Source organism: Oryza glaberrima, chromosome 1 (genome assembly GCF_000147395.1).
Source record: "Oryza glaberrima chromosome 1, OglaRS2, whole genome shotgun sequence".
NCBI classification, from domain to species: domain Eukaryota; kingdom Viridiplantae; phylum Streptophyta; class Magnoliopsida; order Poales; family Poaceae; genus Oryza; species Oryza glaberrima.
The window spans coordinates 37201122-37225157 of NC_068326.1; the positions used below are offsets into that span (position 1 = coordinate 37201122).

The following is a 24036-nucleotide window of genomic DNA, read 5'->3' on the forward strand; positions in this document are numbered from 1 at the left end:
GCTGTGTTTAGTTCACGTCAAAATTGAAAGTTTGGTTGAAATTGAAACGATGTGACGGAAAAGTTAAAAGTTTACGTGAGTAAGAAAGTTTGATGTGATGGAAAAAGTTGGAAGTTTGAAGAAAAAATTAGGATCTAAACATGGTGATAGGCTCCCTCCGTTTGGAAAAGTATATCGTTTACAATACATTATGTAGGATCGAATCACAAGAACTAAGCCAACCAGAGGGGGGTGAATGGTTGGTATACCCAAAAACCGAAAACTTTTAGCGGAAATAAAAGTTACCCTCAATTTCGATGAGATCGGTCTGACCGGAGTAGATTCGCCGGTCTGACCGGTGTTGAATCTCCGATCTGACCTCCGAGATCTGCTCCTGACACCTGTCACCGACGCCGGTCTGACCGCCGTGTACCCGCCGGTCTGACCGCCGCGATGCCGCCGGTCTGACCGTCGGTGTGCTGTCGGTTAGACCGCCGAAACCCGATAAAACACAAATCGAAGAACTCTTAAAGTAGATGACAACTTTATTGATTCTCTCTGTGTTTACAAAGTGCACCAACAGCACTCCTTACAAAAATTTCGACTAAACTCAAAACCCTAACTCAAAACTCAACTCAATTGCTCTCAAAAGCGATACCGGGAAGCCTCACGCTCCCCCTCTATTTATACATGAGGTAAGCAGCCTAAAGCCACGAACCAAACTCATACTAAGAGTCCTAATCACCTTAGCAAACCCTCTAGTACAAGAAAGAAACTTTACATAACCAATCGTACCAAATTTGGACTCCTTCCAAATTCGACTCCGCATCCCATACGCACACAATAACTCCATCGGATGCCATATGGAATCTCCATCAATCACGTGCATCAACTCTAGCCTAAGTATCCCGCATGATCTCTGACCACCACGGAAGTCGTCTTATCCCCAAGCCGACTCTCGGTCCATCACCGCAAATACTCTCCCGAGACATCGAGTCACCTACACATGGAACAAACAAAGAAACCATATTACGAGACCAAGCTATCTCCAACTTGACTCATTAGTAGCAAACAACAGTATTACATACGTATAGTATCCATCTAGAAGTCATAATCATGAAATAATCACGGATATCCAAACAAACAACCCGAAACCGAAACCGACACAGTGTCGGCCGGTCAGACCGCGGGCTGCGCCGGTCTGACCGCGCATTACACGCCGGTCTGACCGGCTACCAGAGCCCGGTCTGACCGGTCACATAAAATGATAGAATCCTGCGATCACCTGTGAATCCAATAATCTCCAAAACCACTTCGGGAATAAATTCCAAATAACAAAACCAATAATCTCCAATGCCCAATTATTCATCACAGAATAATAATCAAAAAAAACCATTGATTTTACAATCTCCTCCTTGATGAACACATTGGCAAATCCATTTAAAATGTTTTGATGTTTGGAAAAATAAAAACAAAAATGGTAAAAAGCACACTTCGTACAAATGTATACATCGTGCTCGAACGAAAAATCCAAAAGAAAACTTCTCCCCCTTTTTAAAAGAAAGAAATTCCCAATTGAACCAAAAACATGCTCTTCTCAACAACTGTCCAAAAATTCACCTTGCTTTTCTCAAAAATCCAAAAATTTTCACCTTGCTTCTCCTCCTTTTGACAATGATTTCATCAAGCATAGGAATTATGTTTATTAAAGTTCAAGAGCTTAACATACATATAGCATATCATGTGATGTGTTGCAATGAAAAGAAGATGAACCCATCTAGAACATAACAAGCATGCATTAAAGTATAACCATGAACCAAAGATTTTACACATTTTGCCGAAAAAAACAAGATGTTTAAATTTATCATGTGTAAATGAAATCATTTGATTTGTGGCAAATTTTGTTAATACAATTGTCTAATAAGATTTACTTTTGCCGTTATTTCTCTATATATAATGTAATATTTGAAACTATATGTGGAGACCATGTCGGTGCTAAAGTACATTTGCGAATAAGAGTACCCATATGCATGGTTTATGTACGGGCTAATATTCGGAGAAAGGACGGCCACATCCTATGAATGCGCAATGGACGGCCATGATCGATCAGTTTGTGGCTACTGGAAGAAAAGAAAAGGTAAAGAAATAATTTGAATGGACAGATCATGCGATTGCATTTGTCAATTTAAAATATTTTGACCAGTACGTGCTGTGTGTGGCTCTCCTTGGCGCCTTTTTTTTTTTTCTATGACATCCTTGGTGACTTAGGGCCTGTTCATTTTGATGTCATTTTCAACCTTACCAAATTTTGGTAAAGTTGCTAAAAAAAATGGCTATATTTGGTTTGCTACCAAATTTTGGTAACTATATAAGAAATCCTGCTAAATTTTTGACAACTATGCTAAAATTTTGGTAACGCCAAAATTTGGTAAGGGTTTTTTTTTCATCAAAGTGAACAGGCCCTTGATTGAGACTGTATGGTTTATTTTCACTACTTTTTTTTCTTTTCATTAATAGATTTTTCTCCTAGATAATGAGATGTAACACGATTATTGATCATTGCTATTAATAGATGAAACACATTATACCTGGTTTAATTTCTAAACACAATTATGGAGCCTCCTAAGAAGATTAAGACAAAGCGTAGAAGAGCTAATGTGACATTGCAACTATCCTTTATTCCCAATTATTGCTGCCATGACCTTTGTGATGCCAAACCAAGAGTCAGTATATGTGATCATCATGGACAGAAACATCAGGTAGATATGAGGCCCATGCTGCCATGATCCTACAGTGTGAAACCCAATAAATTTCCCTCTGAAAAATAAATATTTTTGTGGACAAAATGCAGGGTATGACAGCTACTACACTTTATGTTTCATAAACACAAGCAATTTTCAGACAAATTTGTTGGGCATGGAAAATTTTTGCAGAGACTTTGTGCCTGCGCTGCATTATTTAGGCAGTGAGTACAGTACACCCAAAAACTGTCAGCGTTATCACAAGTCAACCGTCTCGGGCGCACTCGCAAGGCGTGTGGGTCCCACAAAAGACTTGTGAATGTGTATGTCCCACAAAGGCTTTTACTATGAATGTGTGTGTGCATTATTGCTGCTTTGCTTCACTCAAAATGAAGCCAACCAATATCAAAGGCAGACAACAAGCACACATGTCTGGCTGGTATTGTACATGTAGCAACCACCATCAAGAATCTAAGCAGATTAGAAAAGGTTATCAGCTGAAACTCAAAAAGTTTTTCCAGCCTCCAAATCAAGCAGTGAAGTTGAAAAGGCATTATACATGGACGAATTAGAGAAGCATATCATAGAAAGGCACCAAGAAAGTGGCAAGTGGCCACTATGCAATGCTTGCCAGAAAATGAGAGGATTAAAATTTGCATCTCATACCAAAACAACAGAATTACCTGCTCTCAACATTGCAACAACTATGGACATAATAATCTAGTAAACAACACAAGCAAAATGTGACAAACATTTTCTAAGGAAGAAAAAGAAGAGTAACAAAAGATGTCATGCTATGGCATTTGCCTTCAGCTGTCATAACTCATAACTCCAGAATTTCTTTCTAGCAGTCACACATGGTTTTCCTTTTTGCTTCATGACCATGACCTGAACAACTAATGCTAATTAACTGTTAAATCCGCTACTATCTGGCCAACTGACTAATGTACAACACTAGGAATAGTATATTCCAAGCTCCACAACACATGGCGATGAATCATCACGATCATATTCTTCAGTGAAGCAAAGTCTATGGCTATCCTCCAAAGCTGGCTGGCAGTACTAATCTGCAGGCAAGAAACTAGTCTATTTCCTGTTCATCGGTGGTGGCGGTGGCGGTGGCGGTGGTGGTGCAGGGTAAGGAGGGCCATAGAAGGGACCAGCCAAACCTTGGAAACCAGGGGGGGTATTTGGAGCACTAGGGAAGGGAGGTGGGATGTTGACCATGGGATAGTTCATAGGAGGAAATACTGGGTAAGAGTTGTAGGGTACTGCTGCCATAGGGCCGGCAGGTACTGGCAGTCCCGCAAACGGAGCAGAAGGAATTGGCATGAATGAACCTGTTGTCGGTGGTGGCGGGGGGACTGGAGGTGGATCAGAAGTTGGCGGTGGAGGGGGCGATGTAGACTCTGGTGGCGGGGGATGCTCAGGTGGTGGCGGCGGCTGTTCAAATGCATCAGATGGCAGTGGCGGAGGTGGCGATTGAGGCCGTGAAACATACACATCATTCTGTAGTTTCTGTCTCTTATTCGTAGAGTGCTCTTCTAGTTTCTGCTCAATGTTATCCTTGGTGGCCCGTGAAGAGAAAACGCCATTGGGGATCTCATGCTCACCGCCGTTCTCCTGGGAATACATCACCGCACTTGATTGTCCCTTCTCAAAAGAACTGGCATTAGCTGAATCTGGGCCAAAGCTACCATGCATTTCAGAACCTGAGTTCTTAGGCCCATGGTTCGGTTGTTCCTGCCTTTCTACATGTATTCCAAGCTTCTGGCAGAGGTCATCAGCTTTCTTGTATCGGGATTGAACTTCCTGATAAATAGTGGGAAGACATTAGTACAGTATTAAGGAACAGATAGCAGCAAACTGCCCATCCTAGTAGCCCTTTCCAGCTTATAAAAAGATCAAAACCAATAAGTACACTTTGTTCATAAAATGCAGAGTGCTTAAGACCCACAGAGCCAATTTATTTAATGGGGAAAAGGCGTTGCTTAATGTAGGAAAATACCTTAATCTGGCTTCTGGCCCGTTCCATTTTGAACTCCTGAAAGCAGATGAAACATTATGAGCGTTCAACAATCCTTCTCAATCAAAATCAAGTAGATCACCACATATAGTTATTTATTATATTTACACACCTGTTCATGGAGTGCTTCCTTTAAGCAAGAAATAAGATTGCCTCTGAGTAATTCTGATGTTTTGAATTGTTCAATGGAGTCTCTCAGGATGTTATGTTGTTCTTGCAGCTCCTCCACAAAGCCAGATCCATTACTACAGTCTGCCAATATGCAAGAGGACATGAGTAAGCTACAATAAAAGGCAATGGTCCAAACAAACACAAACACACAAACACACACACACACACACACACACACATTTGACATCCAGACTTATAATGGAGTAACAACTTGTATAGGGTGTACAAATGTACAAAGCTGGGCTTGTTTCAGTTGGCAGGCTTCTACATATTTACAGTTACTAGCTCGCTATGGACCGTATGAATCATTCCATATCCTAATATTGTCAAAACAAATAGTTGTGTTTTGTGAGCACGTCCTTCACACTTCTTTTCAAGGATTCAATGCAAAACTAACTCACTGATACCTATATGCTTAATAATATATCCTGAAGCAGGTTGAATGGTTCAGGAAAAGCCCATCCATAAAGTTTCAGGAGCCTTGTTCTATTTGTATTCCCATATCATAGTGCTCTACATAAGATATTTCGATGCTAAGAGATACGCTTTTGTCCATCAGTCACGAAGCTCTAAGTTTTGAGCTGTTTATGGACACTTCCACCAGCAACATGACTTAATTGTGGCCAAACAATTTTTTTAAAAAAATGGTGATGTTTTATCGACATTCCCACCACACCAGGGAAGTTTTTGCTGAAAGAAGTGTCAAGGCTGCTGGAAAAGTGTCAGTGACATAACTATCAGAGAAGAGGTCTAAAGAGAGGGGAGAAACATAAGAGGTTTCATCATTAGCTTTTGCTACAACCAACAAATGAACCTACCACTCAATCCCAATAGTAACGGGCAAAGTTGGGTATGTTAGGTGGTAGGGCAGTTTCATGCATACCGTAAATTTGAAAAATACAAGAAAGATGTCTTATCGACGTTCCCACCACACCAGGGAAGTTTTTGCTGAAAGAAGTGTCAAGGCTTCTGCAAAAGTGTCAGTGACACAACTATCAGAGAAGAGGTCTCAAGAGAGGGGAGAAACACAAGAGGTTTCATCATTAGCTTTTGCTACAACCAACAAATGAACCTACCACTCAATCCCAATAGTAACGGACAAGGTTGCGTATGTTAGGTGGTAGGGCAGTTTCATGCATACAGTGAATTTGAAAAATACAAGAAAAAAATAGTGATGTCTTATCAGCATTCCCACCACACCAGGGAAGTTTTTGTTGAAAGAGGTGTCAAGGCTGCTGGAAAAGTGTCGGTGACACAACTATGGAAAAGTGTCAGTGACACAACTATCAGAGAAGAGGTCTAAAGAGAGGGGAGAAACATAAGAGGTCCCGTCATTAGCTTTTGCTACAACCTACAAATAAACCTACCACTCAATCCCAATAGTAATGGGCAAGGTTGGGTATGTTAGGTGGTAGGGCAGTTCCATGCATACCGTGAATTTGAAAAATACAAGAAAAAACCCCAAATAAATAATAATACCTGCAGTGCATCAGAACTGATATACTGAATGGGATAATACAAAAACGTCTTGTGAAGATATCCTCACCTAAAATAGAGTTGTTCTCATATTCGTTGCTGAGATTGTCAACAAAGCTAAGAGCATTTTGACATTTCCGCATGAGAGTATCGTCGTCTACATGAGCATTCAACATATGCTTGTAGCAAGAGATAACCTTTTCCAGCAGCTCCCCACTAGAATTTCTCTGTAATTATGTGAAACAAACATACAGAGTTGTAAAGAGTCACCAAATGCATACATGAATGAAAATAATAAAAGATTATATGAGTATTAAAAGTATTTAAAGTAAAGACTACTTACCGACTTGGATTTGAACTCCTTGAACCTTCTAGAATAGTCTTCCTTGAGACTTTGCCCATGGGATCCAAATATGTTACGTTCTTCCCATATGTCAACCTGAAATATTTTAGAGAGAATGAGATCAAACAGTTATATGTGCCTGCAAAATGAGACATGAATGCAAAATAAATATGTTTACAGGACTGAGTTAAATGGTTTTGGTGCCTAGGCATTCACATGCCCCAATATGTGAAAAGTGCACATTGTGCTGTTAAAATAATAACAAAGAAATGTGCAATACACAAAATTATGCAAATCTGAAAATTTTCAATCGAATTTGCATATTTACACTGTACAGAACCCAAAAAAAAAAAGGGAATAGCCAACCACAAAATACACATATGTCGTACTGTTCTTTCTTTTTGGATTGGGAGATTCCGGTACCAAGAATTTCCTACGCCTCATTAGCGAAACCAGAATGTGCATGACACACAATTCAAATAATGAGTTTCAAATTTCAAATATAATAAACTGGACTTTGAAATTTTGAACTTCTGATGGTTCCATATATTCAGTTCTGAAGTTTTTGGAAATAGTTTTCAAACTTTAAAATGATTGTGAACTGTAGACCTGTACATTCAGATTTTGAAATGTGTGAGATACTACATTATTCATCTAAGAATCAAGCATCCCCATCCTGACTTACCTCAGCCACTCAATATATGTCCAATCCCACTATTTGCGAAAAGCTTTATTGCCAACCATACAACAGGAATTAGAAATAATTCTATTACCACTGCCTCTGTACTCTCACTCATATGCAACATTCAAAATTCACAAGATTAATTTGGTGTTTTTAATGTAGAGCTCAATAGCTTGAGCATCACATGTAATAATTTATTAGTATTAATTCCATCCTTTTGTGCCGAGTAGATCCGATGGTCCCTTATGATCAATAGGAAGTATGGCTTCAGGATGGATGTCCTAACTATGAGGGGACTTCAGCTGCCATAGCTCATACCACATAGAGTGAGCAATTATGTCCCTATGCCAGGTGAACTACTGGTTATTAAAGCATATCAAATCAACATACAACAATATATGGTAAGGCTACACAATTCCCATGAGTGCATGCAAGGGATCAAAGCCAACAGACAACGGTGCCACGTCAAAACTATCCAAGGAGATAACCTCATCACTAAAAAACTACCAACGCAAAATAGCAAGGCATTGCATGTCACAAGCTTGAAAATGCATAAGCAGCTAGAACCTCAGTTTACGGTCAAAAAAGGCATTGCCATCTTGGCATGGCAAGTGATCCCTAATGCAGATCGCAATTCACTAAGAAACTCTTAGTTTGTACCATAATCTGACTCTTCTATTAATTGTTGATTTTTTTTTCTCGAAGCATATAAGGATATTAAGGAAAACTTGTCATTACCCAATAGAAGATCCATCATGGTATTCATAGTGACAAATGCTTTGCACTAGGGCAGTTGTGCTCGTTGTCCATCATGATATTAATTGTTGATTTTTAGGCATCTATGCAGCAAAAAAGGAAAATTACATCCACAATAAAATTAGATATTCCATCTAGGGTCCCTTGCTAGCTCGAACACAAAAAATTCTAACCTCACATCCATATTAGTGTTTGTTGATTTCTTTCAAAAGCACCAAATCGTTAGCCTTCACATAATATACTCCACCAGAAGACCCAAAAGGCCTAATCCCCTTTCATCATTGACACTAACGCCTACCAAGGGAGCGGATACTTTGTGGTTTCCCACCAGCATGGTTGTGCATGATCACCAATACCATGCGCGTCAAAGATGGGCAAGGAGGGAGCTTGATGAGAGAATCCAAGGAGGGTGGCAGTAGGGAGTCTATTATAGGTCGAGGTGAAGGTGAAGGAGGCAAAACCTTACCTTCAGTCCTGTCATCGCCTCACCTCACTCTAGCTCCTCGCCTCCCTCCCATACATCCTCTGTCGTCATCACACACATTGTCGCCGTAGCTTACCTCGCCACCTCTACCCCCAACTTCGATGATATGAGAAGTTGGCACCTCAACAGTCGGTGTGAATGAGGCTACCCAGGAAACCACCCACAACTAGGCTCTAGCTAGATGAGGGATATGATGATGGCAAAACAAGAGATTTGATGATGGAAAGGGAGGCTAAACTGTTAATTTCCTCTTACAACCATAGTGAAAAAAAACCTAACAAGGTCGGTGGTTCAACCGTAAAAAAAAGGAAACTAGAGCCCGCCACGGTAGAACTGGCATGTTTTTAGACTGAACATGTTAAATCTTGTTCTTCTAGCAAAACTTGAAGGAAAAGGTGCTATCGCTGGGATTCAACCTTTGGTCTCCGCTGAACATGTTAAATCTTGTTCTTCTAGCAAAAATTGAAGGAAAAGGCGCTACCGCGGGGATTCGACCTTTGGTCTCCGCACTAGAAGTCAGTTGCAGTAACCTACCCACCATCAAAGCAATTATTGTATAATGCAAACAAACAATATACATATACATAATAAACCGCGGTTCAACTGCTGGTCCACCAGTCCGACTGATAGACCGATGATCCAAGGAGTCAACCGGGTCATTCGCCGGTCCGGTTTTTCATACTATGCTTACAACATTACTTAGAAAAAATAATAAAAAGTTAAAGGCCAAAAAAACCTAACTATTTTGACATTTTTGGAAGAAATGAAGACAATCATGTGTTATGGATAGGACATATTACTTCATTTTGATATTTTTGGGTGTCATCCCTCGTTCCTAGGGTTAGAGTACTTTCACATGTGGAACCCCACCCCTATTAATGTAGCAAAGAAATCTCCTGGTTATGGGAAGGGCAATGTTTCTTCAAAAAAGAATAAACTGAAGAACACCAAACTAGCACTCAAAGCACGTTCTGCTATGGAGACATGCGTGGGAGACACATTATAGTTTTATAAAGATGTAACACAACAAAACAAAGAATCACATTTCTTGGCGCACCCTTAGACAAACTCTTTATAGCAAAGGTGCAGGTGTACACCAATGACAACACTTCATTCATTGGAATATTTTGCGCTTCATGGGCTCATGGCTTCATCATATCACAACTAAGCAGAACCATTTTTGGTAATATATCAAGCTAGATCATTTCTTTCAAAGCTGTGTTGCGCTTCAGCCATCGCAATAGATCTTATTTACCGTCGAATGTGGGTAAAGAGATCTTCCAACAACGGCAAACAAATCATGTCATGGGTGATTGTTTCATCATACAATGGATGATGACAAAACAATCTCGTCTCCGAAATAAGGCCTAACATCATCATTCAAGTTTTGTTTAGTTGTATCAACAATTCATCGCTCATTAAATCCTCTAGGGTTCGAGTGCATCCACATTGTCATTGACTTCAAGAACCTCCATCCTTTGGGTTAGATTAGACATAGAATTAAGGGAAAATAACCCTAGGTTGTTGACAAATTATATGCCTCGAAGAGTTGCATCCTCATATGGAATATGCATTAAAAAATTGCTCCTCCCTACAACAGTAGGTAGCAATTTGTTGGCCTTTCACACTTCTACTAGCCTCTTATCTTTAAGTGGTATATATGCACAAAGACAAAATTGCTATGTTGTTCTCTCATCTCCCAGGTTCACCTCTTCTTGCCATAGCTTTGCCATCTTCTTATTGCCCACTATCAATCACCATCATGATACATAGGATGCAGCGAGCTAGTGGCAAACAATCAAGTGCTTCTAGGACTACCGCTTGGTAGAGGTCCAAGGAGGGCGACAAGTGCAACGGAGATGTGCATGATGGTTCGTAAGCTAGAGGTAAGGAAAATGACCTAGAAGAAAGAGATGGTGCTAGAAAATGGTGGACGAATTTGGCTAAGAAATGACAATTACAATTACTTTCATGTTCACCACAAGCAATCCCTTGTTAGATTGATTTAGCCATCCCCATCTACTTCCCACGGGCTAATGACTCCCTATCCTTCCAAGAGCAAGACCAAACTACTAATTTAACCACTCCACCAACACATGGCCATCGCCTAGACTATCTTATCTGATGCCAAACCTACAACATCGACGACCAAAAACTCTCCATTATTCTTAACCAAGACATGTGCATGGGACCTAGCGTTGAGGGTGATGAGTTCAATCTTATGATAGTAGATATCCAATACAACAGGTTGATGATTATGACCCCGCCACTACAAGCATCGGAGTCCATGGTAGGCAGTAGATCCGATATAATGGGTAGGGTTTGCACGGGAGGTAGGTACAAAGCACTCATTGTTCGAATATCAAGTGCATAGTGGCTATCATGATGATGGAATTAGGTAGTAGGAAGAACGGAAAAGGCTTCCATTGACATGATGTTAGGTAAAACTTGAGGGAGGTTTTGGTTCATAGCAAATATGTGATGTCAAATTTGAAAAATGTTACAAAAAATTCCCACTTCACTAAATACAAGGTGCAACAAATTCTTTGAAAAACACACTGCCGTCACAAATTTCACCCTTACTTGAATGGGTTAAATGGATCTATACCATTATAAATTTACATGTTTTGAAAAATACCATTACTATTTTATCTATTTATAATCATGCCATTGTAATTTTTTATTTATTAGATATATGCCACTATTTGCCCTTTGGGTGTATTCGTAACATAATTTGGACCAGTTTGCCCTCGTCTTCCTCCTCTAGTCCTCCTTCCTCTTCTGTGCTACATGCTGCATGTCCTACATCGGCACTTTGTTCTACTGCGCCTCGTCGGGATGACGCACCCCCCGGCGGTTCGAGTCCAAGCTCCTCACCCCTCACCCTCCTCCTGCTGACCTTGTTTCTTGGCCAATTAACTACCGTGCATATGTACGATAACTCCATAACTCCACTACTTTACATACAGATCGGTTGTAAACTTGACTATTGCAAGGAACAGGGTGTCGTGGTTGCTCCCAAAGATGCATTAACCGATGAAATTAGCTGATTAATTAATTGTCCACAGTTATTTTTCTTCGCCCATCGCCGGCAATGTCTGTGCTGACGGCTGCACTTCCTATAGCTGCTTCGGTTGCTGATGCGGCTAAACCCAGGCGCATCCACCTCAATTGTGTCGGACTTGAGGACGCCGCCATTGACTGCTTTGCCCGTCCAGACTTGAGGGCTCAATCGGATCTGGCAAAGGAGAGAAGAACACGAGAGAGGAGAGGGGATAAGGGAGAAGACAGGGATAATTTGGTCCAAAAATTTAAAAGAATGTGTTCAAGGGGTAAGTAGTGGCATATATCAAATACCTGTAAAATTTTAATGGCGTGACTACAGATAGATGAATAATAGTGGTATATTTCAAAAGCGTGAAAGTTATAATGGCATGGAACCAATTAACCCTTGTTGAATTGTCAACCAATCCAAGTATGGGCATGGGTTAGATATTATGCCTATGCTCGCCCAGTAACTGACTTTTTAGTGGGCATAATCCAGGTCTTATTATGTGCCCATGGGTAACCCATTCCCAACTCGAGTAGACATGTTGGTGTGATTTTGGCCTAGCCCACTACTAAACTTTCAGCCCATTTAAGAACATCACGAGCATATGTATACCTTCTCTAAAAGGAATGCTCTATCCACAATCCCCTGTTAAGACTACAAATAGACACCAAGGCACAGGCGCAGGCGGGTGAGTGGGGCACCACAACTAGGCTTAGGCGGACGGCTTCGCAACGACCGTAGGTCAATGGCGTTGCAAGGGCGCAAGCGAGCAAGTGACAGTTCTACGGCAACGACAGTCATGGAAGAGCACAAGATGCTTTAATCCATCTTTTCTTCTTTGGATGTTTGTCAATTTGTTTCTCGCCTACTACCATAGCTATAGCATTTGTTCTTTGCGCGTTACATGTTTGTTGAAATGCAACTAGGAATTCATTTATTCCTTGATTGTCCAAATCTTAATTACGTCAGTCGTCTTTTTACAATATGCATGTCCAAATCTTGATTGAGATTGAGATTATTAGAGGTTGAAAGAGGATTATGTCTAGATGTAGCAAAACCCATGGGTACCTTTGGCTTTTGGATACCCAACAGGCATGGGTTCTATATTTTACTCGTCAAAGGTTTCGGGCAATGTTTCAGGCACGAGCACATCCGCTCAAGCCCGACCGAACCCACTGCCATCTCTAATCCAAGTGATGAAAGGACCAATTCCCACTTTAATTTCAATACCCTACCTTGCTTTCTTTTGGGGGTTTGTTCACACATTTGCAATCATGATTATGCATACATGTAGCCAAGGAGAAAAACAAAATCGAAGAAGTTAGCTGCAATGGTGTTGTCGTCCTCGAAGAACATACCATTGCGTAGTTATAGCCTTGCATGTTGCCATCGAGCAGCACCTTCGCACGCTTCTTGTTGCCCTCTGCCAACACGACATCCGCGAACCCCCACGTCGAAGGCAGCGGCCACAATTGCTCCCTTGAAATCATCCCGCCAAGGAGGCGCTGAAAACACTGTCATATTCGAGAAGGAAAGCAAGCATTGGTTGGGCCTGCTCTGTCTTTGATGGTGCGTTGCTCTTTAGCCGATGGCGCGTTGCTCTTTAGCCAGACCACCTCCATCATCATATCACCGTGGGCGTGCTCCCCCGATGTGTCCCTGTGCTTGCCAGTGTTGCCGCCTCCAGAAGACGGGTCAAGTCGAGGGATTTAAAGATTGGGATGAAGGAATCAGGGAATAATTGACCAATGGCATAGGGTCAAACACTACTTGACTGGAGGGGCAATTTCCAAAGAAATTGGTGTGATCCTATGGTATTCAACAAAGTGGGAAATTTTTTGCGGTATTTTCCTAATTTGACATGCCACCTATACTATGAACCAAACTTCCCCTAAACTTTATAGCATTGAAACACATTTTTTGACAGAAGAAGGTAATACATTTTTCAATGGCATATCAATGGCATATAAGAAACTTTATCTAAGGCTTTTATTAGTCATGCGCACACAAGATTCCTCCCTAGTACAAAGTCTCTTATGTAATAGTAAGACCAATATAACATGGCATTAAGAAATAGAGAAAGTGCTGATGAAATTACATATTAACTAGGCATATTAGTAAAGTAGCAAGACGAACACTATTAAATAGGCAACTTAAATCTTACTTTCGAAAAAATAGGTAACAAATCCTATGCTAACTTAGCCCAACCTGAGAACTTTTCCAACTGTAGATCTGAAACCAAATGCAAGCCCTTCAAAATACCTCACCATTTCACTTCTCCTAAGCAAGGTTCTCACAATGCCGCTAGGAGGCCCAGGATGCCATGTGGCATTTAGGTGGGCACCATGGTGTCCTCAAGGCGATATATGGCCAACTAAAAGGGTTGACTAGTGCAGCAAACTAGAAGACAAGAAATACAATGTAGTAGAACAGACGATAGGCATGTATAATGCAATAGGAATATTAGAGAACAGGAGTTGAGCAGAAGCAAATTTAATACATCAACAGTGAACTGTACGCACAAAGAAAGCATAGCAGAAGTAAGCAACAACGCCCTCATGAACACACAACATGGCAGAAGCAGAACGAACATACATACACAGAGGGAAGAAGCTTAGAGGCAGTGGTGAGATCATGGGGAGGCCCCCAATGATTGGGAACTACACAAAGAGAAGACCGGTGTAAGAAATGTGGAGAGGAGGACATGGCCACGTGGGCACGGCGTGGAGTGGAGAGAAGCAAGCTTAAGCATCGCTCACACGCATAAGAAGAGGCGACACTAGTGGAATCCTAGCTCCTCCCTCTACCTGCATGTTTGTGACTAGGCCAGAAGGGCTCTCCTGGCTCATTATCACTTGTGGTTGCAACCCTTAATCTGGCTGTTTACTTTGCTCTACATGGTGCTGCATCCTCATTTTCTAAACAGCTGCGGTGCCGCCCCTCAACAGCACCGCTCCATTCCTTCCTACCTCTCCACATCCACCTACTCATCTACCAGACCCACATGCCTTCTTGGCTGCTTCCCACGTAGCAGTTTAGCCTTGTTCTCTACCCTTGCATGTCCCCTGACAACTGGTTAAGGCACCTGAATGAAATCTTGTCATGAACACCTCATTTTCCAAGGCACACGCCTAGATGGCCAACACGAGGTGAGCCTCGTGGCCACTGGACTCCATGATGTCGTACTAGCGATGCCACAATAACCATGCTACTGGGCTTTACGGTTTCGAAATTTAAAGCAAGTAGTGATTGCATACAGAATGTGTATTAGTTCAATGTAATGTACCAACCATATATGTAGTGATTGCATAAAGAATGAATATTACTTCCATGAAACTAAGGTAGTTATATGCAAATTTGCTACAATTAGCCAAAATCAGAAATAACAGGGATGGATTGATACATAATTAAATGCTTTTATGCATGCAAACAATAACAATATTTTCTTGACATACCAGTCTCTGTACGACATTCCTTCCAAAATCATCGCCGTTGACAAACACATCGTTTAAGGCAGCAGGGATGACCCTCCAGAACTCATTTACATATCTACCAGAGTCCTTTTTGCTGTTCTGCACGATATCATTTGCAAGGTACAGCAAAGATACCCTCCTCTCACGAGGAGCTGAGTGAAAATCAGATTCCCATGTTTCAACAACTTGTCGGCAGTGTCGATAATGAAAGACACACCAATGTGACAAAGCTTTTCTTTTGTTAAGCATCACCATTATGTGAATGAGCAGTATAATGAGTATAATGTACTAGCCATGAGGTAAGATCAAATAAACAATCAGAAATAAGCTGTCAAATTTTGTTTGGACACACTTCTTAGGAAGAACATATTTGAGCAAGGGTCAACGGATGACTGCTAGACTACCAGAATGATATCAACTGATCATAATACTGTGTGATGAGTGATCAACTGGATGCAAAAGGTCTACTGCCATAGTTATAGAAGTGGTAAGATTAAAATTTTAAAGCATTAACCTTTTCTATAAAATGTGTGCTATGAATTTTAATCATCCAGGCCATGTAAGCCACTGAATTGTAACTGACAAGTCAAAATGAAGATGGATAGTTTGTGTGTTATCCTGAGAGAAACTATAGGGAAAATAGTTGACACCCTCTTATCCATGAAGAACAATAGCTATGCGACAATTACACTAAACCACATTAGAGAGGACGTCACTAAGTTAATGATGGAGAAAGTTGTAGGATCACACTCTGGAAGGATACTCTCTATACTTTGTCGTGAATTATTGAGCTTCAAAAGCTTCTGCGCCAAGATCTGTGGGCTGAATCCTGCATTCATGTTATGTAATCTAGCTTGGGCGTTGAGAATCCCCCAAATTCCAGAGGTAAGAAACCTGAAAAACACATAAATACATTAGACAAAACTGTGACCCTTAAAGAGGGGGTGATTGAAACAGTAATTGGGAACCACAGGGCACTTAGCTCTGAATCTCTGTGTTGCAAATAAAATGAGAATGGAATTGATCAGTGAGAAATATCTAAGAAAAATCCAGTTTTGTTGACGAGAAAATAAGGCATCTAAGATGAGTAATCTAATGCATACTAGTATCATATTTGAGTTCTTAATTATGTGGTTACAGAGCATTCGAGATCTTACAAACTACAGAAGAACGGTTTTTTAAAAAAAAAAAGAAACAGAAAGAGCCACTTCAAAGTCATTTGCAGATTCATCAAACCAAGCATTGATTTCCCACATACCGAAAGTCCTACCCAGGCCTTCGAAAAGGGGTGCGATAAAAAACTAATCTTTTTTTTGCCATGGTCATAGTGGCAGCGCCCAAATATGGCACAGAACTAGGTAGGCGCTAGCTGTAAATGAAGATGAGCAGCAGCAAAAGGCTGCAAGCCTGCAACCATGGTGACTACTATTTAATTAAATACTGCCCCCAACAACCTAATCCAAGGCTCGGACAGGCCTGACGACCAAAATCAACTAACCAAGTTTGCAACTTTGCACCAAGAGAACAGAAAACAAGCCGCACTACACATGGCACGGTACAAAAATTTCTTCTCTATCACTTCAATCAGAGATGGGCGCTCTAAAAAAAGAAGAAAATATCCTGCTACCCAGGACGGATTCCGTTATCACCCATCACCAGCAGCATCAATCGAATCAGAAAAACAAAAAACTAAAATCCCGCACAGCATCACGGAGCGAGCAACAAACCATGCTGCCCCCCACGGTTAACCGCCCAAAGAGAGAAATCAGCAAAAAAAAAAAAAAACATAGAGAGAATTCAACAGCAGCGAGCGACGGGGCGACGCGGGGAGGGCGAGAGCACGCGAGGGGGGAGAGAAGAAATCTCAGACCTTGCTACGGCTCCGTCTCCAGCATTGGGAGGGGAGAAAATCCTAGGGTTTAGTAGGGGATTTCGCGGCTTGGGAGAGGGGGGGAAGAAGGAGAAGGGGGGATGTGTGAACGCGAGGCGACAGAGGGGAGATGGGAGACCTCGGTGTGGGTGGGCTGCCAGCTTCCGGCCGCGGATGCACACCGCATCGGATGGATGACGAGAGCACGCGGGGGCGGAGCGGTGGGGGCCACATGTCAGCGGGCGTGGGTGGGGGGAGCACGCGCGTGGGGGGCCACATGTCAGCGCGGCGCGGGGTTTGGGTGGTGGGCGGCCTGCAGGCTGCAGCGGATGTGCCGCTGACGTGTCGTGGAGGTTGGTGGTCCCCACGTGTCAGCCTCGCCAAAGCGGGGGAGAAACATGGGGGTGGGGCGTGGATTTATCTATGGGCCGGATTAGTTTAATTCGATGGACTTGGGGTGGTCTATTACTAGTGGATTTCCAGCCCATATATACGAGTTTGCCCTGGTGGATTTGAAATTTCAGCTCTATAAAAGGCATTTGAAATTTCGTTACATGCTTAGAGCTAGTGGGTCTGATAATGGGCGACTTAGGTCAACGCGTTCATTATGGCCATTGGCCCATGAGGTGTTGCCATAGAAAGTGTATACATAAAAACTATTGATATAGAAATATTCTGCATAGAAAACTTTGGTTCCAAATGAAAATGGACCACATGATTTTTTGTTCTTGCACAAGAAAAATAAAACATATGGTGCTAAGTGCCAACCAAGGAAAATGTGGGAAGTTTGGGCTGTGAGCGCTTGTCGTGTACACTCGGTACATCCAACCAAAATCGCTTATATTTTAGGACAATTATAATCATATGTAGAATGACGCTAGCTTTCATGTAAGAGCTAACTATACATATGCGAAACAATATATACTCACTTTGGGATGATAATGTTAATTGTTTTGGACAAGGTGAAGTCAGACTTTAAAATCCTTGACTATAAATAATTCTAAAATATTTATCTACTAATACGTATAGATTAGTCTTAAAAAGCACATCAATAAAATCATATAGAAAATAGTTGTCAAAGTGTTATCAACCCGAAGGAAGTATTTAATAGATAATTGAGAGAAAGAAAAAAATGGACACGACATTATAACTAAGCTATTCTAAATGTTAATTCTTATATTTTTTTTAAGATAAGTTTATGAGTACTAAGCACAATAGTTACCAATACTACTCTATCCATTCCATATTATAAGCCGTTCGATTTTTTTTTAGTTAAACTTCTTTAGATTCGTAGAAAAATATACTAATATTTTCAATAAAAACAAATATATTATTAAAATATATCCAATGCTAAATTTAATGAAACAAATTTAGTGTTGTAGTTGTTGCTGATTTTTTTTTATAAAATTGGCCAAACCTAAAGAACTTTTACTAAGAAGAAAGTCAAACGAGTATTAAACTCGATACAATGCTGATGCACTACCACACTGTTCATGTCTACTTGCAAGCTGCGATCATTGGCACGTTCAAAAATCAAAATTGTCCAGAGGTGAACCAAAGCTACCAGATGGTCTGGATGACGGGGACGTGCTTGACCTTGTGGTGATCCTCCCCGCCGTGCTTCTTGATCCTCTCCACCATGATCGGCATTCTGTACAGCACCACCTCCTCCAGCTCCGGTATCCCGGCGAGCGCCTCCGGCAGCATCCGCATCTTGAGGCACCCGAACAGCGTCAGCCTCGCCAGCGACGCCATGGCCCCGGCCCTCACCGTCCACTCCTCCAGTTCCGGCAGGCCCAGCTTCAGCTTCTGTAGGCTCCGGAACCCGCCGTCCCGGAACTCCAGCCGCTCGCCGTCGAACGCCGCCACCATCAGCGTCAGCTCCGCCAAGCTCGGGAGCTCCCCCAGCATGTCCACGAACTTCTGCCCCACCATCGTGCTCCACATCGACAGCCGTGTCAGGTTCGGCCGGATGTACCGCACCACGCCGACGTCCGCCGACTCGTTGTCGTCGTCGTCGTCGCCACCCGGCCCCTCCGGCGAGTCCATGGAGCCCCGTAGCTTGAGGCTCTGAAGCCGCCGTAGGCTCGGGATGGTGAACACGGTCGACGGCAGCGACTCGCCGTCCAGCATCAGGTGCACCAGCAGGTCCAGGCTCTCCAGCGCCGCCGTCAGCGCGGCGGCGTGCTTGGCGAGCAGCCCGCTGAGCTCCAGCGACCGGAGGTTGGTGGACGTCCCCAGCGGGTTGCCGCCGCCGCGCGTGTCCCAGCACAGATGCTGCACGCCGTGAAGCGTCTGGAGGCTGTGCAGGTCACCGAGCACCTTGGGCAGCGCGAACGGCGCCACGACGTGCCGCAGCGTGGTGATCCTCCAGAACGCGGCGGTCACGTCGAGCACGTGGCCGGCGTTCCTGCCCTTCAGGATCAGCGACTGCAGGTTGACGAGGTTGCTCACGCTCGGCGGCAGCTTCTCCAGCTGGCCGCACTGGAGACCCAGGTACCTGATGTGGATCATCGAGCCGATTTCGTTTGGAAGCTTCTTGAGCTCGAGGCCATGGATGTCAATGACACGGAGGAACTTGGACGCGTGGAGGAAGCCAAGGTCGGTGCACTGGATGCACTTGCCGCCGCCGCCGCCGCCGTTGCGACCGTCGACGAGGTCGCAGACGACGGAGCGGAGCTTGGGGAGAGCATTGCTGAGGTGGACGTATCTCTCGGAGGAGTTCTGGACGGCGAGGCGGCGCACGGTGGCCGGCGCGAGCACGTCGGTGCTGTCGTGGCTCTCGATGAAGCTGGCCTCCTGCGCCTCGTCCTGCGCGAAGGCGTGGAGGCGGTCGTGCACCACCACCGTCTGCACGACGCCGAACTCGTCCTTGTCCACCAGCTGCACCATGCACCGGGAGATGAGCTCCTTGAGGTAGCCCTGCCCGACCTCCTCCATGGTGCTCCCCCGCCGCGGCCGCACGAACCCTTCGGCCACCCACAGCCGCACCAGCCGCTGCGCGTCCACGGTGGCGCTCTCCCGCATCGCCGCGAAGTAGAGGAAGCACGACTTGAGGTGGTGCGGCAGGTCGTCGAACGCCAGCGACATGATCCGCCCGCTGTTGCCGTTCTTGGACGACGACGACGACGGCTCCCTCGCCGTGGCAAGCTGCGACATCACCTCGTCCCACTCCGCCGGGGGCTCCTTGGACCGCAGCACGCCGGCGAGGACGACAATCGACAGCGGCAGGCCGCGGGTGATCTGGAAGATCTTCTGGTAGTACCTCGACCTGTGCTGGCGCGGGCAGTCGCCGCCGCGGCCGAACACCCGGCGCCGGAACACCTCGTACGTGTTCTCCGGGCTGAGCCGTTCCAGCTTGATCGGGCTGTTCATCGTCGGCCCGGCGGCGTACGTGACCACCTCCAGCCCGGCCATGTCGGTGATCAGCACCACCCTGCTGCCGTTGCCCTCGTCGGGGAGCGACGCTCTCAGGCTGTTCCAGTCGGAGGCCGCGATGCTGCCGTCGACGACGACGATGTAACGCCGGCCGGTCAGGTTCCGGAACAGCAGGTTACCGACGTCCTTCCCCGACGACCGGCACGCCGCCACAGCGGCGTCGGCGCCGCAACCGTCGTCCGCGCTCTGCTGGGACGGAGATCGCCGGAGCTGGGAGCTGGCCTGCCTGTAGATGTCACGGAGGACGTCGGCCGGGCGGCACTTGGGCGGGAGCACCGTCCACGTGCGTATCTCGAAGTGGTTGCGAACCTCGGGGCTCTGGTACACCTTGCGGCCGAGCGTCGTCTTGCCGATGCTGCTCTCGCCGACGATGGAGACGATGGCGCGGCCGGTGACGGCGTCGTCGATGAGCTGCTCCTTGAGCATGTTGCTGTACTTGTCGAAGCCGACAGTATACTCTTCCAAATCATCCCTGCATCAAAATACATGCGACTCTTTAGTCAACGTGCTACGGTGCTAACAAGATATAATGATATAGGCCATGGCTGTGTTTAGTTCAACGTAAAGTTTGGATTTTGGTTGAAATTGAAGATGATGTGACTGAAAAGTTGTGTGTGTATGACAGGTTGATGTGATGGAAAAGGACTGAAGTTTGGATCCAAACTTTGGATCTAAATACAACCCATGTTTAGTTGCAAAGTTGAACCCAAAAAACGTCATATCGAACTTTTCTACACACACAAACCTCTAACTTTTCCGTCACATCGTTTCGATTTCAATTAAACTTTCAATTTTGACGTGGAACTAAACACACCCATACTCCGGGTATGTTTAGTTCCTGAAAAAAGTTGGAAGTTTGAGGAAAGTTGGAAGTTTGTAAAAAAGTTAGAAGTTTATGTGTGTAGAAAAGTTTTGGATGTGATGTGATGGAAAGTTGGAAGTTGGGGTAGTTGGGGGTGAACTAAACACGGTCTCCATTTGTCTCAACATAATTCAACATAAGATGAAATGTGACACATCCGACTACGATAAATCTGGAATCCAAATTTGTTGTGTTAGGATATCATCCCATCCTAGAATAAGTTATTTTAGGACGGAAAGCGTATACAATTATTTTAGGTTCAATGTTCAAACCAGCAACTTGGTCATGAGGATGAAGTTGTATCATCAACAAAACCTACTATATTGTGATAAAATCAATTTGCTTACAAAAATTACCAGTGCGAGTAGTAGGGAATTCAAACATTTTTGAAAGGAAGTAGTACGAAATTCAGTCATATAAGAGTTTCAGATGTGGATCAACAATGCAAAGGGGGAAAAAAAGATCAAGCAGGTAGCTTTTTTTATTTGGTTATTGATCGTTCATATGAGAGTCTTGGGCCAAGGGAAAAGGCAGGTAACTTTTGTTTGGTTACCGATCACCATATACTCTGCAACATGCTGCTTGGCCACGGAGCGTACAGAGAGAAATGCTTGTATTCAAGAGCATGGATGAACAGCAAAGAATGCTCTTTTCTTTAGAGAGAAGGGTTTTTTTTACCCGGCCTCTATATCCAACCGGATATATACAGCTATTTTAATTTAGGAACTTAGCCTATTAGATAGGAAACTTAGCCCTCAAATAACCCAATTTGAAATTCGCTTCTATGAAGATTTGAACTTAGAACCTTGTGGTGAACTCAGGTCACTGCAACCACTAAGCTACATGCCCTTTTAAAGAATGCTCCTATTAATGAGTAAGTGGGCAACAAGACAATGCAAACAGAATGTTGGCTAACTCCTGCTCCTGGGCACTGCCAACCTGCTATCTCGTGAAGACAAGAACCAATACTAATCAACAGCAGATGACAGCTTCAGAGATGAACTGTGAAATGGACTCTTTACTGCTTCAGTGATGAACTATGAGTAGAGTAGTGCTGAGTATGCTGGTTGGATGCATGCATAGGCACTTGTAAAAACTGCTTCACTGTGGAACGTTGAACAGCGTCAAGCAGCGTGCTCTGAAGTCTGAAGAAAATTTCTGTTTGCAGGCTTGCAGCTGACCTGAGCATATGATTCATGGAGTAGCACAACTGCACAAGATTCATTAAGATACTGGAAGATATAACAAGTTCATAACTGCTCGATCGATCTATCGTGCTCGTCACTTGTCAGGTTGGAATTGCTGTTGTATATCCTTTGTGTATATAGAGGCCGGATTAATGAAAATCCATTATCTAAAAAAAGGTTGGAATTGCAAGAACAGGTACGAGACCGAAGTCAGAATCGTCGGAGAAGATTCATCAATCCAATGGAGGGCTATTTTGTAAACACGCCGGATCGCTATAATGCTAACGGTCCAAATCAGGGGGTTGTTTGAAAATTTCTGGATAGCTACCAAACATCCTAGTAGTACTAGGCAGTAGGCTGGGATTTATTTAAAAAAAGTCCAGGTCACTACCGGATTTGTTGTCCCACCCAAACCAGGGGTATATTTGAAAAAAATATCGTAAAATTTTGGATCGCCGCTGGTCGTCCGATCTGTGAGGGTGACTCTCAGCCGTTGATCAAGCTGACCCGGTCAAAGTGCCGTGACCTCACCGGCCGACGAATTCCCAGCCAAATCCTCCGCCGCCGCCGCTCGTTGATTCTTCGAGCGCCATCGACTGCCGCAACGGCCGGATTGGGCTCACAAGAATCAGATTGCATATCACAAGTTTTTCCGTGTTCTTTTTAGTTGGTGATTGAGCACACATTGCAGATGAATTTTGAGGCGAATTTGGGTGAATTTGGGAGCGTACCAGGCGGCGAGGGCGGTGGCGGCGGCGGAGGAGGGGTGGGTAGCCCAGGCGGGGGACGGCGTGTGCTCGATGTTGTAGACGGCGCGGTTGGCGGAGATCTCGTCGAGGCGCTTCCTGATCTGGCGGATGCGGCCGGAGAGGCCGTGGCGGAGCGCGACCTGGCCGGCGCAGCGCGGGGGCCACGCGGCGGCGGCGGCGGCGCAGGAAGGCAGCAGCATCGCCGCTAGCGGGGTGGCCTGGCGGTGCCTCCGGGCGGCGCGGTGGAGGAAGTCGTCGAGCGCGTCCTCGGCCTCGAAGGCGACGTCGCGGGTCTGGCGCACCCAGACGGCGACGAACTCGTCGTCGCGGCGGCGGCGGCGGCGGTCGGCGTCGCGGATGAAGGTGTGGAGCCACTCCAGCTTGTCGCGGAGGAGGCGGACGTCGTCCCCGACCTCAAGCAGCACCGCCGCCTCCCACGCCACCAGCTCCGCCACCTTCGCCAGCACCGTCGTGATCGCCGTCTCCGCCATGCGTGCTCAGCCTCAGCCCTCAGCTCGCTTTGCTTCTCGTCGGCTTCCTTCCTCGAGGCCCAGGCCCACCCCGCTCGCCAACCCAGTGTAGCACTGCGCGCTTTAGTAGTTGGTGGAGTCAACAGCAAAGTCAAACTTGGCTCTTCTCCTGCTTCACACCCGTAGCCAGTACCACCACATCTTCTACTAGGGCCAAGTTTGGCTACGTCTAGTTCATACTAAAATGTTCATACTAAAATTAAAGTTTGGTTAAAAT

General features: G+C 44.5%; 1 protein-coding gene across 2 annotated transcripts; it reads right to left on the reverse strand.

Moving 5' to 3' along the window:
* Window positions 1-3399: 3399 nt before the first annotated feature.
* Window positions 3400-23865, reverse strand: LOC127763805 (disease resistance protein RPP13-like). Of its 2 annotated transcripts, XM_052288602.1 has the most exons (9): window positions 23272-23865; window positions 18618-20963; window positions 15947-16077; window positions 15166-15413; window positions 6737-6832; window positions 6464-6620; window positions 4859-4998; window positions 4729-4764; window positions 3400-4532 (listed from the first exon to the last, which is right to left on the reverse strand). In XM_052288602.1, exons 1-9 carry the CDS (start codon window positions 23778-23780, stop codon window positions 3807-3809), a joined length of 4389 nt encoding a protein of 1462 aa, XP_052144562.1. In that variant the 5' UTR covers window positions 23781-23865; the 3' UTR covers window positions 3400-3806. The 2 variants fall into 2 exon arrangements, with proteins under 2 accessions (XP_052144562.1, XP_052144570.1); XM_052288610.1 differs by lacking the exons at window positions 3400-4532; window positions 4729-4764; window positions 4859-4998 and adding an exon at window positions 5011-5886.
* Between the last annotated feature and the right edge of the window lie 171 nt (window positions 23866-24036).